We start from the raw sequence: 17,476 nt of genomic DNA on the forward strand, positions 1-17,476 counted from the left end.
TTGATTTAAATTAAATTTTAATAGATAGAGATAGAGAATTATATTTAAATTGAAGTTTATCTCCAAATAATTAAATTAAAATTATTTAATATTAAATGATATCTTCTATAATTAAGGCATAATTATATTGAAGAGAAAAATATTAACGGAAGAAAAAAAAATGTGTAGAGCACTTCTTCCATACCTTTTATCAATCAGTTTGATGAAGATCTAATGGTTAAGATCTTTAAGGGTATAATAAGAAAATTGGGAAGTTAGACACACGTAATTAAATCTTCTTAACTAATATACTTTTTTTCTTATGTAATGTGGTTTTAAAATGGGTACTGAAAATCGGTACCGGGTATGAAAACTGGCTATTATAGTCATTGGATTAAGATTATAATTTTTAAAGATGCATTGAAGTATTTGCCAACATCTTTTTATCTTTTTCGTATCTAAACTTATTTTAAAAAAATTCAAGACTAAAAAATAAAATTAACTAATCGAGTTTAGAGCTAAGAAGACTTAGATTCATACATATAAGGTCCAGTAAGTACAAATTGGGCCTTTTGGACCTAGTAGGCTATGCTTACATTGGGCTCAAATGCGAAGCCAACTTAGTGGTGGGTTTAGCTTGCAAGACGAAAGAAAGCATAGCTATTAGCTAGTAATAAGATTTATGAATCCGAGATTGAAACGGGGGTTGCTTATTAACTACCGACTTAAAAGAAGGTAAGAGGTGGAGGGTATCCTATTGGTTAGACTCACTTTGTGGAGGAGAAGTGCATCCATGGGAATTGGGAAGAGGCATTCATGACTCCCGTGCCTTGGAGCACCAGTGGGCCCAACCTACCTGCAGAAGTTAATCAAACTACCAACTTTGATAATTGACCATGCTGAGGCTGAGCTTCGTTCAGACTTCAGATGGGTGTAATTGCTAAGACAACAACATGGCTTGCATAGTTGCATAATGACACTACAAGAAAAATAAGCATTAAAGTCGTCCTAATGACACATAAGATATTAAAAAAAAAAGTACATTCAACGCATTCAATCATAGCAGACAAGCTAGTTTAAGCTTCTTTTCGATCTTGCATATTATTATATTGTGCTTGAAAAATAACTTTATTTTTATATTTTCATTCCGATCAACTTTCCATTATTAGATTGTTAGATTAACGCCAATTAAGAGTGTATTGTTCGACAACAAAATGACCCATAGAAATTCATTCCCAGCAATCTCTTTAACATTATATATTGCAACATTTGGTTTTGTTTTTTTTTCACCGAGGAGCTATATCTACATATTTAGAGTGTAATTTTAAAATCAGCTTTTGATCTGTAGATGTAACTAATGCTTTCTACGTTGGGCGATGTTAGAATTTGATAGAGCATCTTGAGACATTGTTGATCTTTGAAGAAAAGCAAAGAGGAAAGATCCAAGACTATTTTGCCTTTGATGCAACATGTTTAGACCCCAGGTGGTTAGGAGTTTGGATCCCCTTAATAAAGATATATAAAATAAACAATGTAAGTTTTATTTTTATTATCAATTCACAACCCCTTGCAATTGATTTTTAATGCCTCAAAATACCCTAAGTTGATTTTTCAATAGCAACAACTAATGAAATAGAAATCATTGCCGTTGATTTTTAAATAAAAATATAAAAACATCTAAACTATTCCTAATTTAATTGGTAAAAAATTTGCAGTCTCGCGTTTCTAATAATTGGATGGAAAAGGTACGAAAGTATGGTTGCGTAGGCGACAAGTTCCAGTTGAAATTAGACTGACGTTCGTGCTGATAGTGAACTCGTCCTTCTCGGTCTCTCCCTGAAAAGATGTGGGCAATCTACCGCATTCAAGATCTCCCTAGAGAGACCTAGAAATATTGACCTCCCACCAATGCAACTCGAAAATTAAGCCAACCACTTCTTCTTTCTTCTTCTTCATCTTCTTCATCTTCATCATCTTCTTCTACGTGGTATGACAAACAAAAGCATACTATATTCCCTCAAAAATTAAGAATTGTTCATCCGAGAAGAACAAAGAGAGAAAAAAGGACGAACACTTGGGTATCCAAGATTAAAGCCTCCCACAGTCCTTTCATGTGCAACTTCTGAATTCTGATGATAGTGGGAGACGAGGCAGAGACCAAGTCGGCCTTTCTTTCTTTTCCTTTGTTTGTTTTTTTAAACAGTCTTTCTTTGCTTTTTAAACAGACAGCGCGGACGAAACATCCCTAACGCCATGTCCTGGCTACTTTCTATTTAGTTAAAGATGTCAGGATTGCACCAAAGGCAAACTGGCTATGTGCCATTATTGAAGGCCTTTCTCCTTGATCCACAGATGAGCATGCTTTCTGTGGGATTTGTCGTACCAAGTTAAGCATAAAGACACCTAATTATAAGGGTAAGAAAGAGAAGACGACTTTTTATTTATTTAGTGTGTTAGTTTTTTTTTTTTCTTCTTTTCCTCTTCTTTGTTGGAGTGTAGATTGTAGCTAATTTAGCACATGGTTAGTCAGATGAGAATGGCATGGTTATGTTGGTATCTACTGGGGAGTAGCAGAATTCGATCTAATCCAAAACAAAAGAAAAAAGAAGAACAATCCACATGCATAAAGGCCAACACCACGTTGCCCTCAGTGGTGGGAGATTTGTCAAACCCAAAGCCCATCTGAGAACCCCTAAGCGGTGTTCCTCTTTCCTAGTGTTGTGTGTCTTACGCGATCCACCAGCCGACATTTTATATCACTCGCCAACTCCTACCACGCTCCCTCGCATCGCTTCTCCTTACACCCCTTTAAATAATTTGCTAGCTTATTTTATTACAAGAAGCTTCTTAATATTTCAACTTTATGTTTGTTTTATGAAGAGAGAGAAAGAGGAAACAAACCTGTGAGTTCTCAGATCTGCTTGCTTGGTCTCTTGTGAAAGGTATTCGATTTGTCTACTGTCTGCGTTTCCACCCACTTCCACTAGCCCAGTACTGTGTCTGAAGGCAATCTCTTAGTTTTACTTCCAGATGATTTGCAAAACAGAGGAGGATGAGATAGGAGGGGAATACCTCGTCCTCTTAACAACTCCTTCGTCGTCATGGTGATCCTTGTGTAGAAGAGAATGAGGTGATTTCTCCACATTGTGATGCCGGAGAACAACCAGAAAGCTCAGGGTCCAAAATGTTCAAGGCTGCGAGATGGAGGAGTGAGAAGAACAAGATCAAAGCTGTGTTCAAACTGCAGTTCCAAGCAACACAGGTATCGTGCTTCACAGTTCATACTTTCCAATAGGTTGACTTGTTCTATCTACATAATAGAGTCTTAATATTGTTAATTTCCTCAGGTACCACAGGTGGGATGGGAAACATTGCAAGTATCTCTGATTCCTCTTGATGTTGGAACCCCAGTTGTGAGATCAGAAAAGGTTGCAGCGATCAACGGGACCTGTCACTGGTTGAATCCAATCTACGAGTCAGTTAAACTTGTCCGCGATCCCAAAACTGGAAAGATCAATGAGAAAATCTACCAATTTCTTGTATCAGCAACAGTATGAAGGATTTCTTTCATTTGCTTCCATCGGAGGATTCCAAAATAAATTTTGTCTTGTATTTTTTTTTTAAAAAATTATCTTGGGTGGTATCATTTCTGGTATCAATAATTTTATGAGGTTTTATAGGGATCAAACAAACCTGGAGTCCTGGGAGAAGCCAGCATTAACCTTGCGGATTACGCCGAGGTGTTTAAGTCCTGTTCAATTATTGTCCCTCTCAAGGCATCAAATTCAGGAGCGCTGCTGCATGTGAGCATTCTTACCTTTTGTATTGATCCCATTCATTTACATGTCGTACCTGCAACAGCAACTCCTAGAAATCACAAGTTCTCCACCAGATCTCCATGCTGAGTAAATAACAGAACTGTCCCACTGACAATACTTGCTTCCTGTTCCTCATAAATCTCTTCATGAATCTTCCCAACCTGAACAAAGAGAGAGATGGAGAAAAATTTCAGAGGCTTCATGTGTTTTGAAAGCTGCATTTATCTGGTTTTCAAATTTTATATTCTTTAATTTTCCTTTTTGTTTGTATGACAGGTTACCGTAAGGAGAATGCAGGGTGATGGCGAAGGAAGGTAAACAATTTAACAGAGCTAACAGTTAATGCATACACAAGGAAAGATCAGGTCTTTAGGTAATCTTATCATCTCTACATTATTTTTTTCAGAGAAGCTGCAGAAAATGGAGATACCATCTCAAAACCACGACGGAGAACATTACAGAGCCATTTAAGCAAGTGTGATGACGAAGAAGTTACCAAAGCTGTAGATGGTGTGGTGATCTCTACAGAGGTCATCTATTTGAGATAACATTTCTTCTTTATTTTCCATTTTTCAAAATATTTTTATTATTTCTTCTGTGCTCATTTAATCTTGTAGTGGAAGCAAACACCTTTGTTATGAAAGTAAGGTTTCTTCTAGTGATTCGATACATGAGATGCTTAATGACAGTGTGATACAACATAAATCTACCTACAAAAAGAAAGATCTTTATGTAATATGCATTCACTGCATATGCTAATCAATGGATTTCCCAATTCACTCCTTACTGAAGGATTGCAACTTTCCATTCTCTGTGTTTCCAAACACTGCGAAGAGATGATAGCAAATGGAAATAGATGTTTAGTTTCAATAGATTTGTTTCAATCAGGATGTTTAATAATTTGTCACTCACCTTATGACATGCAATGCTTTGTGACTGTCTGGCTTTTACTTTTTGTACAGGATAGCTCAGTTAATAACAACATCCGAACAAAATTTCCATCAAGCAGAACCCTCCCTCTTCATGTTGAAACTAATGGTAACCTCTGGAAATCCCATAGTTTTGATGCCATATCAGCAACAGCGTCAGATATCAGCTCAGGAAGATATATCACAAGAGAGAGTGGGATCATGCATAACGATAGCCATCAGGAAATTTCTCGGCTTCTGTCACCTCTGAGCAACAATGGCACTCCTAAAATGCTTCTGACCAGCTCAGGAGACTGGTCTGGTATTTCGGCTCTTGATGAAAGCACAGATGGTTCAACAAATAACTCAGGAGAAGCTGGACTACAGGTAGGATTGCAAGATTCAGATGACAGCATTGAGAAACTAAGAGGTGACATTATTGCTTTGACAAGGAAGCAAGAAGTGTCAGACCTGGAACTGCAGACTCTCAAAAAACAAATTGTTAAGGAGACTAGGCGAGGACAAGATCTTTTGCAGGAAATAAGTAGCCTCAAGGAGGAGAAGGATGCTCTTAAAAGAGAATGTGAAGAACTTAAATCTGTAGAGAAGTGTGCAAATGATAATGTATCAAATAAGTTGCTTCCCGATGGCAATGAAGTGCAGTCCATGCTTGAAGAACTCAAAAGAGAGCTATATCACGAGAAGAATCTGAATGCAAATCTTCGTATACAACTAGAGAAGACACAAGAATCAAACTCAGAGTTGCTTCTAGCTGTAAGAGATCTTGATGAGCAATTAGAGCATAAGAATAAAGAAATGTCCCATATTAGGTGTAGCTCGACATACTCTAAAGTGGGTCCCGAGGAGGAATTCAAAGACATGGATTATGGAAGTAGACTCTCCCATATGCAAAATTCTGAATGTGAACCAGAGTTGTTGGAGAAGAACTCCCAACGTGACAAAGAACAAAATGTTGTGGATGTACTAGTCGGTGATTTGAAGGTGCCACTGGAGCAAGAGAAAAAGATCAAAGAGTTGAACAATGAAATAGAATTGTTCAAAAAAGATCGTGAAGAGCTAGAAATGCAAATGGAACAGCTAGCACTTGACTATGAGATTCTTACACAGGAAAACCATGATATCTCTTCAAAGCTGGAGCAAACCCAACTACGAGAACAACTAAGGATGCAGTACGAGTGTTCAGCACATTTAGCTATTATAAATGATCTTGAAGACCATGTAGAGAACTTGGAGAAAGAACTTCAGAAACAGGCTGAAGCATTTGAGGCAGATCTAGCATCTATAACATGTGCAAAGGTTGAGCAAGAACAAAGGGCAGTAAAGGCAGAGGAGGAGTTGAGAAAGGCTAGGTGGAAGAATGTTAATGCTGCTGAACAGCTTCATGATGAATTCAAAAAATTATCTCTGCATATGTCGTCTACATTTCATGCAAATGAGAAATTGCTCATGCAATCAATAACAGAAGCTAGTGAATTGCGTATGCAAAAAATCCAGCTGGAAGAACTGCTGGAGAAAGCCGAAGAAGAGCTTTCATCAGTGCAAAGTCAGTACCGCACAAAATTTCAACAGCTATTAAGCCTAGTAGATTTCAAGTCAAAAGAGACTGAGAGGCTACTCTTGGAGCTCAAAAATAAGAATGAGGAACTACAGAAGCAGAAAATGTTTGGAGAAGAAAAGCTAAAGAATTTCTCAGAAGAAATGTTGCTACTCAAGACAGAGATAGAAAAACTAACAAGAGAGAGAGATGATCTTTCAGAACAGAACAAAAGGAAAGAAAAGGTACTAAACCAGATGGAGCAATTGAAGACATCAAATTCAGTAAGTGATAAGGCTTTACAAGAAAAATGTACAAAAATAGATATGCTTGAGAAAGAAGTGACATCCTTGACAGAGCAAGTAGGCAAATCAATTGAAGAGCTAAATGACCTAAGGAATCTAAAGGATGAAAAGGAGAATATTGGAAGGATGCTAAAGTCAGACGTAGAAATGCTTAATGTGCAGTATAGTGACCTGAAATGTTCCCTATCTGAAAATGAGTTGGAGAAAGAGAACATCATCAAAGAGGTCCTGAAGTTAAGGGATGAACTTCACAGAAAGGAAGATTTGATCAGCATCCTTGAGAGAAACATCAGAAACAGCGCAAATACTATCACAAATGTAAGGTTTCAAGAATACTAGATTTGATCTAGCAGCTCTGACTTTAGTCTACTAGAAGACTTAGCTTCTAAAGGACTTAACAGCACGTGGACACAAACAGGCACATATGCACAAGTTCACACGCATGAACATGTGTACAACTTAAAAGAAGGAAAAAATACCAGAACACACACAGCCACAGACACAAGATGTAGAAATTCACATGATTATTATGAATTTAGCCAGAACTTTGTGTTCTTCTTGAACTCCCATTAACAAATTGAGCATTTGAGCATGCAAAATAAAACCTTGTTAATTCACCTGTGCAGAACTTGTCGAATGAGAAGGGCCTCTACAACAAAGATGAAGAAAAGGAGAATGGTACGGAAGAATCCAATCAAAGCTCTTCATGTGTTTCTGAAGGCATAGTGCAAAAGGTCAGGCAGTGAGTTATTTCTTCTCTTCCAAATGATCATTAATATTGCAGCTCTGTCAATGATTTTTTGTTGATTCAATACATATCTGCTTACTGTTCTCTATTCTTAAAGTAATTTCAAAAGGATACAATGCAGAGATCTTTGTGAGAAGCTGATTCACAAAGCATTCCACGCAGATTTTTGAGTTTCTGATACTGCATAGAACTATATCTATTCCGCTCTCTTAGGCCTGATATCTGATGGGAGAAGGATTTGGGAGAAATTATGGAGATGCTTAATAGATTCTGCTTGCAGAAAAAGTAATCCTATTATACATGAAAATTGTAAGATAAACTGAATTCAAGCTCTAATAATCTATAGTGCATTGACCTAATATTATTCTAAGAGTCAAGGATATCTTTTAAAGAAAAGGAAGTGATACAATCCAAAAGGAAGTGAAATATTAGCAAATTTTGCATGTTTAGGATTTGTCTAAATGGAATATTACCTTTATGAACTGATACAATCAGTCAGCTCAACAGTATAGCAGACTTTTCTTTTTACCCTGTTACATAATGTCAGATCATCTATATGATGCAGGGTGACGAGAATTTCAACATGAATTTTAAGTATGATACCACTGATGCTGATAGCAGACAGAACTCTTTGCTAAGTACCAGGACTGAAGATAAAACATGTAATCATGATGTAAATGGCAGTGGTGGGGGATTACCAAGAAGGTAAACATCAGTAGAGAGCTAAATTCTGAAAATTCAGATCTCATACTTCTTTAAATTATTTGTAGTATATAAATGCTCCTCAAATGTTCCCAATTGAAAACTCGGAAGCAAATCAATTCACAAGTGATAAAAACTATTCTTATGAATGATCAATCTCGCCACAGGAATAGTGAAGCTGATCTGAAGAAAGAAGAAGAGGCCCTTTCGTGTACCTCTGATCAGCATAATGAAGCTAAAATTATACGAGAGATAGCACTGCTAAAAGAACAGAACACATCAATGGAAGCAGAGTTAAAAGAAATGCAAGAGAGATACTCAGAGATAAGTCTAAAGTTTGCAGAAGTAGAAGGTGAAAGGCAGCAGCTCGTGATGACAATCCGAACCCTTAAAAATTCTTTGAAGAGCTAGTTCAATATATCAAGAAACAACAGGAGGTGGTTGTAAAGGCAAGAACTGGATGAGCGATGTGGATGATCCAGTACTTGCATTGGAAATAGATTATCAGAAAAAATAGAGCATGTAGATTAATAATATTCTTTTCTTCATTTGGGTGTATTCTTCTCCTCTTTTCAGAAGAATAGGGCGATTGGCTTGATTAGCAAAAGAAGGCTCACTGTAGCATTCAGAGTGCAAAGCAATATGCATAATGTTGTATCCTTATTTCGTTTGTTTATCCCGATTCCAGAGTGCAGTTCCTGATTGTTATATTCTTTATACCATTAATGCACATATCATGTTTACTAATAAGACAAAGTAACTTCATTATAAGGTCAGTTTAGTTTAGTCAGCATGTTATTGGCTGAAAGTAGTGTTATTTAACGCAACACTCTGTGGTGAACTTCAAGCCATACAGGAAACTTGGACAGCGGATTACTTTCTCGAAAAATAAATGCATTTGTGCTTTAAAGAATGTTTAACTGGCCTTCTTCCCGGTATTTTTTCCGGAGATTACCACCTGTACCAGGACTTCTTTTGTTTCTCCAGACCAATTTGCTTTGTTTTTCATTTCCATATCTTGCAAAAGATAGATTCTGCACCATTTGAATAGGAAGAATTGCAGAAAGTCATTATAAGAAACGACACGTGAATGTTTACAAAGCACCAGAATATACCTGTCTTGCTCTCTTATCAATAGGCGTCCATGTCGGACTACTGAAAGATGGGTTCTTCCGTTTCTTACAATCTGGACTTGGTTTCCCCTTGGTATCCTTCCTCCGAGTCTGCTTGAGTTCTTTGCTCACTTGGCTCCTTCCCTGATACCTGTATCTATCAATTATAGAAGGGCTTTGACTCTTACGGTTTGTATCTTTGTTCCTTGAACGAGTAGCAGAATTCAGGCACGTAGTGCCTTTAAGGTTCTGCTGATGTACTCTGCTCTTCTCTTTGATCCCACAGAAAAAGTCCTTTCTCCAGCTCGGACCTTGTTCTAGATATGCATTGCGATATGAATCTTTGTGGTAGGGTGGTGGCAGTTTTTTACTTGAATAACCAGGGGAATTTGGATAGTCCTGTGAGATATTGTCTCTCAGATGTTCATGATGCATGATGCTTATATCATTTTTCGTGGAGCTTATGGCTACTTCACTAAAGATTTTTTCATCCCATGATAGATCTTTATCCTTCAAGGGATTCCAACTATTTGTGTCATGATTGATCTCTGCAGAGGTTGGGAAGGCACGATGACTGTAACCGCTGAATGCTAGCCTACTGGAAGGCATAGATCTTCTGAATGGAAGTTTAGTTCTTGAATCTAATTCCCATGAGGAACTAGAGGTGTCCGCCATGGAGCCACGCTTCTCATTCAAGGAGTGATCATGATGAATAACTCTATGGCCGAACTCTTCATGGACAATGTGATCCTTAACTATGTCATTCTCATCTCCATAATTTACTCTACAAGAGTTCACTCCGAGACTTCCACCCAAAGCTTGATCATGTATACATCCCCCTGTCTTTCTCAACTTATCCGGGAAATTGGAAGATGTTCTCAATTGATGTGGCAAGGACACGGGTGGCCGCTCTAAGCCATTATCTGACAACTGGTATAACGACTTAGCATATAATGGGCCATCATTTATAGGCATGGCAACAGTGTAAGAAGCAGGCTTTTTCCTTTTTCGAGGTGACCGTGTTAATGCGCTACTAATATCTGAACCAATAGAGGAACACTCTGTCATTACTGACTTAGATTCCCCCATCTCACCAACTCTGCATAATGCACTAAAGAGAGAAATGCTCTCGTAAGGCAGAAAATACTTCCTAACAGCTTGAATTCTGCACTCATGTGACCATTCAAGAAACTCAACAAGTGTACCACCAGAAGAAAGTATAGCATGAGCTGAGAGTGGGTTTATAGAAGGGAACCTCGTAAGAAAGTATTCACCAAGTGTCTCCACTTCAGGCATTGGCGGATAAAGACCTCGAGTTAATGTGGTCACACTCCTAATGCAGCCAAGAATAATTTCATCAGTTGACTCTGGCGTATATGAGCAAAAGAGCTGCAAATTCATGTCCAGGCTCACAGCTGCTGCATAAAGTGCATCAGATGACTCCATTACAGCAGCAAGCGAGCTACTTTCTCCCTCAAAGATCTGAAAAGAAGTAGAGAAGCAGTTAAAATTGCCAGCGTCTGTTCTGTCGTACTATAAGATATGAAACAAATCAGTTAGCACAATCAGGCATATGTGCATCATAGCCAGCTGTTTCACATCATAAGGCTCAATCAATTCTCTGAAAATTTTGTGCTAAGCACCTGGGCTCTTCAAAATTAAGCTAGAATAGATCTACTATAAACCATAACATAACTGTTTCAATTTCAATTTCAATTCTTCTAAGAAACATTAGCAGAGAAGCTCTATTTATTGTACAAGAGCAATTGGCAAAACATTTGAGTAGGGATTGCAGAAAAATCAAAAACAGAACCAGAAAATTTTCTAGCAAAATAAATCATAGAGAAAAAAAAAAGTTGGACCTTACAATGAGATTAGGTGATAAAAACAGACAAGGTTCAGAAAGAAAAGGCAGTTACCAGTATGCAGCCACTGAAAGAAAAACTAAGTGACATCAGAACGTTGGTAGCAATGCTCTCCATGAACATTGCTATAGAAGATGACTCTGTTCTCATTGTTGTGTTGCCCCCAAAGGCTCTGGTCTCATACCAAACTAGGCAAACTGCAGCACTGAAAATTAGGTCCACTGGCAGATCAACCTCTCTCTCTACAACTTGTGCTCCCCCTTTCTCAAGAGCTAGAATCCTTTGATATGAAGTCCGTCGAGATATGAGCATCTTTTTCTCAGAACTTTGAGTATTCACGACAATAATTACATCGGGAAAGGAGGGTTTTCTTGACTCAATATTGTTGGATTTCACAATGTAAGGAAAGCTCGCACCAGAATCATTATCATAAGAAGCGTGTACTCTGTTCGCAGATTCAGAAGATATGCAACTATTCCTGTCACTTTTAGGCACATAGGTAAGTGACTCAATTATATTCTTTCCACTAGGGCTCTCCTGCAGATCCTTTGTCGAATATAAGACTGTCTCCTGGCCATAAATTTAGGATCTAAGTGAGAATCGAGTGGAAAGAGCTACATTGATCAGGAAAAATATCAGAAAGAACCAGAACAGATAACAGCTCATAATTATGAATATATACCATATCTAGTGGAAAACTATTATAACCATAAGGAGAAATCCCAGGCAACGACTCCTGCCAATACAAAGTCTTGAGAGAGCAAGAAGTATGCAACCTTACTCCTATTATTAGAGAGGTTGTTTCTGTCGGACCATGCCACCAAGGTGCTGGTGTAAAGCCAAGTGGTACCGTCTAACTAATAAACACAAAAGATAGAAAAAGAAATAACCAATATTATTACAGCAGTTGCAATGTTGCTTTATATACTCTGCTTCAATATAGCATGTCGAATGCTCTCTTGAGATAATTTCATCATCTTATTATATGTTACCATAAAGTTGAATTATAATTCAGATTTCTGAGAAGAAATATGGATTCCATTAATCAGTGCAATCGAAAAGCACATAACAGACGTGAAAAAGCTATTTTCGTTTACCATAATTTGTATGACAATTGGACTCCGCGAGTTATTTGCTTTGTTTTGAGACTTGTATCAGCCTTCAGGCTTAATTTATCCAAAACAAAACAGACACAAAAAAGCTTGATGAAGCTGGGGAAAAGAAAACTCTCATCAATTCATCATGCTGATAGAACCTTATACCATGCTAAGGAAAGAAATGAACCACTTATTTATACAAAAGATATGCTATTACGTTGATGGATAACAAAAATAGAAGACAAGAAAGGAACATAATGAAGCTTACTTTTCCAATAGATCTCATATGTGGCCTTCAAATATAAGCACGTGGAAATCAGGAGAAGATAAGGCAACACCAGATATGTAGAATATGACATGTCAGTAATCAGTATTAGGTGTTTTCTATAAGCCACTAATTTAGAAGCTTTGCAAGGTCTACCATGCTAAGCATGTTTAACTTGTCAGTACATAACAGTGGATCTTTTGGTAAGTCACAATAAGATCAAGAGCGCAGTAACCTCCTTGTATGATCAGTAGATTATTGGTGATCAATAACTGAAATTTTCACTTTAAAGTAATTTTATTTCACCCAGAAAGGAACAATAATTAGCTAACAATTTTGTATAGCATGATGGCAATGTGAATTAGATCGATGGCAGTTTATAATATGGGCATGCAATAGGATTTGAATTACCTGTGCAGATTTCCAATTCGGGGATAAGTCTTCAAATAATACAGCATGGAGATTTTGGACATTCATTTTGACATGAAAGAAGTGGAGCGGAGGCAAACCATCCAAATTAGGAGCTAGGGAGAACAATCTAGATGATGAATATTGACCTCCATATTCCAATATGATGCTGAACTTGTTGAAGGGAAATGAAGCTGGAATATCTCTTCAGAAAGAAAAAGAGAGGACCTGAGCATATAATTTACAAGAGATATAGATTGGGCCATTTAAGCTGACATTCAATTATTAGAAAACAAATGGATTATGGCTGCATGACTAATACTTTCTCGTGCAAGTGTTTTCTTCTACATGAAACATATGATGGTCATAAGAACACCTACCTAAATCTGTAAAATCCAGTCAGATGTGTACATGCCATAAGAACACCTACTTAAAGTTACAGAAACAAATATTAGGATATTTAATCTCATGCTGGCATTTCATAAATTCCACGACATCAATAACTCATTCCCAAAGAACAAGGGAAATAAGAAATTCTTATACTGGAAACGTAAGACTTATTTTCAGTTTCATTTCTAAGACCGCAGTCTCTTTAGGGCGACATGATATATTTTAGAAGTCAACCACCAGACATCCCAATCAACATTGAACTACTAGGACAGAACATAAAATATTAAAGATGGATAGTATTTCTTATTTTAACATCAGATGCATAACAGTGTCTATTTCATTATATAATCCTGTATCATGGTCTTATGCAAGTATGCTATCTGATTCTAAGTTCTAAACTGGTTGAGCAAGGAAAGTACCCATACAGATCAAACTAATTAATTTTGGATGAGACAGTATTCTATGTAATTTCGTCAAGATATTCTTGCTTAGTTGCAGATCAAACTTCAAGAATCCCATCGTAATTCTAAATTCAGCAGTTTCTGATAACAATGAAGGAAAAGAAGTTAAAACTTGAGGAAACTGACTTCCAGATTTTTAAGACACTTCGGATATATGTAAGTTCAATATATGTTGCATAAACAGACCGTTATGTAAGTTGACCAAAACTCATAGCATTTTCACTTACTCAAAATTCATCAGTAAGCAGTCTGATCTCAGCAGTTCTTCTAATACAAAATTTGTGAAGCAACTATTGTCCAGTGTATCCAATTGAGTAGAATGTACGTGAGTGTTTCTTACTTCATGATATTTTATCTTCATAGAAGTCAATTTCCTAGTCAGTGGTAACCAAAATACGCTCTCAGATACAAATAGTATCTTTTGACCAAGTCGACAATTTGTTCTCAGAATCTTCTCAGTGTAAGACAAGGATGGATGTGTTTCAATCAACTGTTTCTCATCTTTCATACGTGCATCCTCAATTAAGGATTCAAGAGATCTTAACCTCCCAAGCATATTGTCAATATTTCTTGACAAATTGCTTATATAAAGATGGGCAGTATGGACACCAAAGAAACACAAGAAGTATGCCAGTTGCTTAATTGCATAGAGTGAAATAATTTCCATGATAACTTCATCTTTATGGCCAGCATTCAATGGCCTTGCAGTTTCAACGATAATAAGCTCTAATAGCTTTTTCTTTGAAATGTTTATAAGTTCTTCAACTGGAAACAAGTTTCTTAAAAAAGTGCTTTCTTCCAGTATGGATGTGTAGCTCCCATATATGTGATCAATGAGATTCACAATATTATCTGAGAGAATAAGCTGATGAATATGAATGTTCCACTGCCCTGGATTTACTTTAGGGGCAATAGATGGAACAAATGGTTCTTTTAACAAAGTAAGAGGAGTTGAGATTTTGCAGCTACTTTCCCTTGAACTCTCATTGGCACAATCTCTTCTTCTAGTACTGCCTCTTCTCACATCCAAGAAGAAGTTTAAATCATTAGATTGTGATGTTGACTCAAATAAGGAAGAAACCTTTTCTGAACTCGCATTTGCAAATCGCTCTTTGCTGTTAGCACTATTGTTTTCATTGTTCTGCTTCTGAGCTATTTCTGCTTTTTCAGATGGATGATCAGCCTGAGGGACACAAATCTGGAGCTCATTGGGCACTTCCTCACAACATAGACTATTTCCATTTTCTTGAAAATCATCCAAGAAATCAACGTTAATATCTACAATCTGCTCAAAGTCAATTTGCGTCTCGGAAGTTACTCTGCAGATATTCACCTCTTCTGCCATGCTCACATACAGGGAGCAGATAGAGCGGTTGCATGTGTCTTCTAGCAGAAGATGCCAATCCAAATATATTCCATCACATGCAGACAAAGGATGTAGTTTTTGGGCACATAGGATATCTTGAGTAATTATACTCTGGGATTTCATTGTTTTATCATCAGAAAGAACAGGAGTAGGTAATGACCTGAATGTTTCATCAACCAGAGCCAACTCAGAACTAACAATAGAGTCATACAGGCTTCCTACAAGCTCCATATCATCATTGAACATTTGATCAGATGTATCCATGTTGGCTGTTTGTAAATTGATAAACTTCTCGAAGATACCATCAGAAGGAAAATCAATGATCTGGACTTCCTGTAAAAGAACAGAGCATGGCAAGTCAAGGCAGGTTCCATCAGGTTTTGTCGGATAGATTACTGAACTTTTGTCAAGGAGAATGTTGTCTTTGAAACTTATAAGATCCATATCTATCACAGACTTCATGGATACTGGTTCGTATGGAATATCTCTGAAAAGATCAGCCATATCATCAGATACCAAAAATTCTTTTGCATTGACCATCAAATCTTCTCCTTGGGACCCATGCCAGCGTTCAACTACAGGAAGAAGAAATTTGAATATCTCTATGCCATGCATGCTATCATCGATCTCCCAAGCATCCCCTGTGATCTCAAACTGAGGTATTTGTACTTTCTGCTTTAGTACTGCATCTGCAGAGGGACTACCATCTTTGATAGAAGAATACTCGTGGTCATCATTGAGTATAGAAGAAAAATTTTCCACTAGACAAATGGACTTTGCAGCCATATGGGGATATGGTATTGTAATTTCAACATCAATGTCGATGACATCCTGCAAATACTTATATTATTCAACAAAAGAATAGATGCATGAAAAGAATGGAGGATCACAGCATGCTGCTTAAGCTTAACGTTATCAAGGGAAGAATATAAATATGAAGACTTATGAAACATGTCTAAATCAGCACTGGCAGCCAATGGCAAATTTACAGCGAAAATTTTGCATATCCTACTCTTTATGATCAATCATTACAGTCATCAAAGAAGGTTCTAGAAAGCATAGAAATCATCACTTTCAGGATTGTAAATCTTTACACACCTCTATTTATTACCATGAAATTTTTTTATATTGGTCAAAACATTCCCACAATATTGAAGAAAGCTCTAAGTGGGCCAAATTACTGCCACCTTGGGCTTCTCTACAGTCGAGAAGCATATATCTGGTCACTCAGCCTCTGACATGAAATATGATTTAAATATATTTCTTTAGTTTTACTTCTCCCAACAGAACCAGTATAACATTAAGTAATCTTGGGAAAGTCTATGAACTCATCAAAAGAATTAACAGCAGAACCAAAGTACAGTCATCCTAATAAATTGATAATGTACCATAGGAAGTTTGATATCAGAAATTTCAAAGCAGACATCAGAACTCCCCACTTCTCCTTTGCAGGAGCTTGCAGTCTCTCTCTGTCAAATAATTAACAAAGAAGAAAAAACAAACATTTAAGCCAATAGTTAAGCATAAGGCGACAAGCTTTTTTGCAAAAGAAGTTTTATATTACCAGAGGTAACTCGACCTCCACTATTTCAAATTGGAGTAGATGCTCTAACTGGCCACTCTAAGATCAGAAAAGAAATTCCGTTCTGCGTTAGATATTCTTACCAAGAGCAAGATATCTTTTGAAGGAAAACATCATCTACCTCTAGAGCTATAGTTGCGGGAGCGTCAGATCTAAAACTTAAACTCGTCTTTTCCTCTTTCCCTTCATGAATCAGATCAGCTATTTCCTACAAGAAAATTTTCAATAAGATCTATCATAAAACCTGCTATAAAATACAAGCCATAGCAATAAATCAAGTGATTCATATGAATATTACGAAATGCCCCTCGATCTCATTATTCTCTTCCTCATGGAAGCCAGATCGGACACAAAATCAATAGACGAACGTATTGAATCGCAAAATTATCAAAAGCACCATGAATTATCTTATTCACCTCTCTGGAAAGATAATTCTGTATTCGAGATTCGAAAACTCCAGCATCCATCTCCCTTGGATGCTGGAACGAAGGGAGGACATCGGAGAGGAGATCGTAGAGGGCGTTCTCGATCGGGAACTCATCGATCTCGGAGTTCAAGTGGAGATCGAGACCGACGTGGAAGAAAGGAATCACCAAATCGAAATGTAGATCGGAAGGGAAGAAATCGGGAGGAGGAGGAAGGGGAAGAAAGTGGAAGCCGCTGAGGGCGTCGCTCGCGGATTTGTTGAAGAAGTAATCAGTCGCAAGGAATCGAGTCCGCATCCTTCGTGCTCTCTTCCTTCCTCGTCTTCGGATGAGTGACGAGAGGAGGAGGAGGAGGGAGAGAGGAGCTTTTCTCGATTTTATTTGGATTTGAAATGGCGCCTGGCGGGAGAGAGGGCTTTGTTTTATAGGCTCTTCTGATCGGTACTAATCTGCGCCCTTACCGGTCGATGCGCATCTTATCAATTGCGTG

General features: G+C 37.4%; 2 protein-coding genes across 5 annotated transcripts; one reads left to right on the plus strand and one right to left on the minus strand.

The window, feature by feature from the left end:
* Window positions 1-1,867: 1,867 nt before the first annotated feature.
* Window positions 1,868-8,691, plus strand: LOC140762841 (uncharacterized). Of its 4 annotated transcripts, none has more exons than XM_073100807.1 (11): window positions 1,868-2,394; window positions 2,860-2,921; window positions 2,998-3,241; window positions 3,327-3,530; window positions 3,660-3,782; window positions 4,074-4,111; window positions 4,204-4,327; window positions 4,760-6,883; window positions 7,192-7,299; window positions 7,879-8,018; window positions 8,183-8,691. In XM_073100807.1, exons 3-11 carry the CDS (start codon window positions 3,164-3,166, stop codon window positions 8,424-8,426), a joined length of 3,183 nt encoding a protein of 1,060 aa, XP_072956908.1. In that variant the 5' UTR covers window positions 1,868-2,394; window positions 2,860-2,921; window positions 2,998-3,163; the 3' UTR covers window positions 8,427-8,691. The 4 variants fall into 4 exon arrangements, with proteins under 4 accessions (XP_072956908.1, XP_072956904.1, XP_072956905.1 ...); XM_073100803.1 differs by having other exon boundaries at window positions 3,010-3,241; XM_073100804.1 differs by having other exon boundaries at window positions 1,868-2,140; window positions 2,257-2,921; window positions 3,010-3,241.
* A 135-nt stretch (window positions 8,692-8,826) lies between these two features.
* Window positions 8,827-17,368, minus strand: LOC140762594 (protein SHORTAGE IN CHIASMATA 1 homolog). Its single transcript, XM_073100467.1, has 9 exons — window positions 16,978-17,368; window positions 16,683-16,769; window positions 16,544-16,600; window positions 16,368-16,448; window positions 13,841-15,810; window positions 12,766-12,967; window positions 11,047-11,562; window positions 9,131-10,609; window positions 8,827-9,049 (listed from the first exon to the last, which is right to left on the minus strand). Exons 1-9 carry the CDS (start codon window positions 17,281-17,283, stop codon window positions 8,921-8,923), a joined length of 4,827 nt encoding a protein of 1,608 aa, XP_072956568.1. The 5' UTR covers window positions 17,284-17,368; the 3' UTR covers window positions 8,827-8,920.
* Window positions 17,369-17,476: the final 108 nt, after the last annotated feature.

This window comes from Typha angustifolia, chromosome 7, assembly GCF_048772165.1.
Source record: "Typha angustifolia cultivar Huaian chromosome 7, ASM4877216v1, whole genome shotgun sequence".
NCBI lineage: Eukaryota > Viridiplantae > Streptophyta > Magnoliopsida > Poales > Typhaceae > Typha > Typha angustifolia.

Coding starts and splice junctions, on each gene's coding strand:
- LOC140762841 (XM_073100805.1), top strand. CDS start 3,164: ATGTTCAAGGCTGCGAGATGGAGGAGTGAGAAGAACAAGATCAAAGCT. Junction 6,884..7,191: donor GCGCAAATACTATCACAAAT/GTAAGGTTTCAA, acceptor TCACCTGTGCAG/AACTTGTCGAATGAGAAGGG. Junction 7,300..7,878: donor CTGAAGGCATAGTGCAAAAG/GTCAGGCAGTGA, acceptor TATATGATGCAG/GGTGACGAGAATTTCAACAT.
- LOC140762594 (XM_073100467.1), bottom strand. CDS start 17,283: ATGCGGACTCGATTCCTTGCGACTGATTACTTCTTCAACAAATCCGCG. Junction 12,968..13,840: donor TGCTTACTGATGAATTTTGA/GTAAGTGAAAAT, acceptor TTCTTTCTGAAG/AGATATTCCAGCTTCATTTC. Junction 11,563..12,765: donor CGAATTGGAAATCTGCACAG/GTAATTCAAATC, acceptor ATTTATGGCCAG/GAGACAGTCTTATATTCGAC.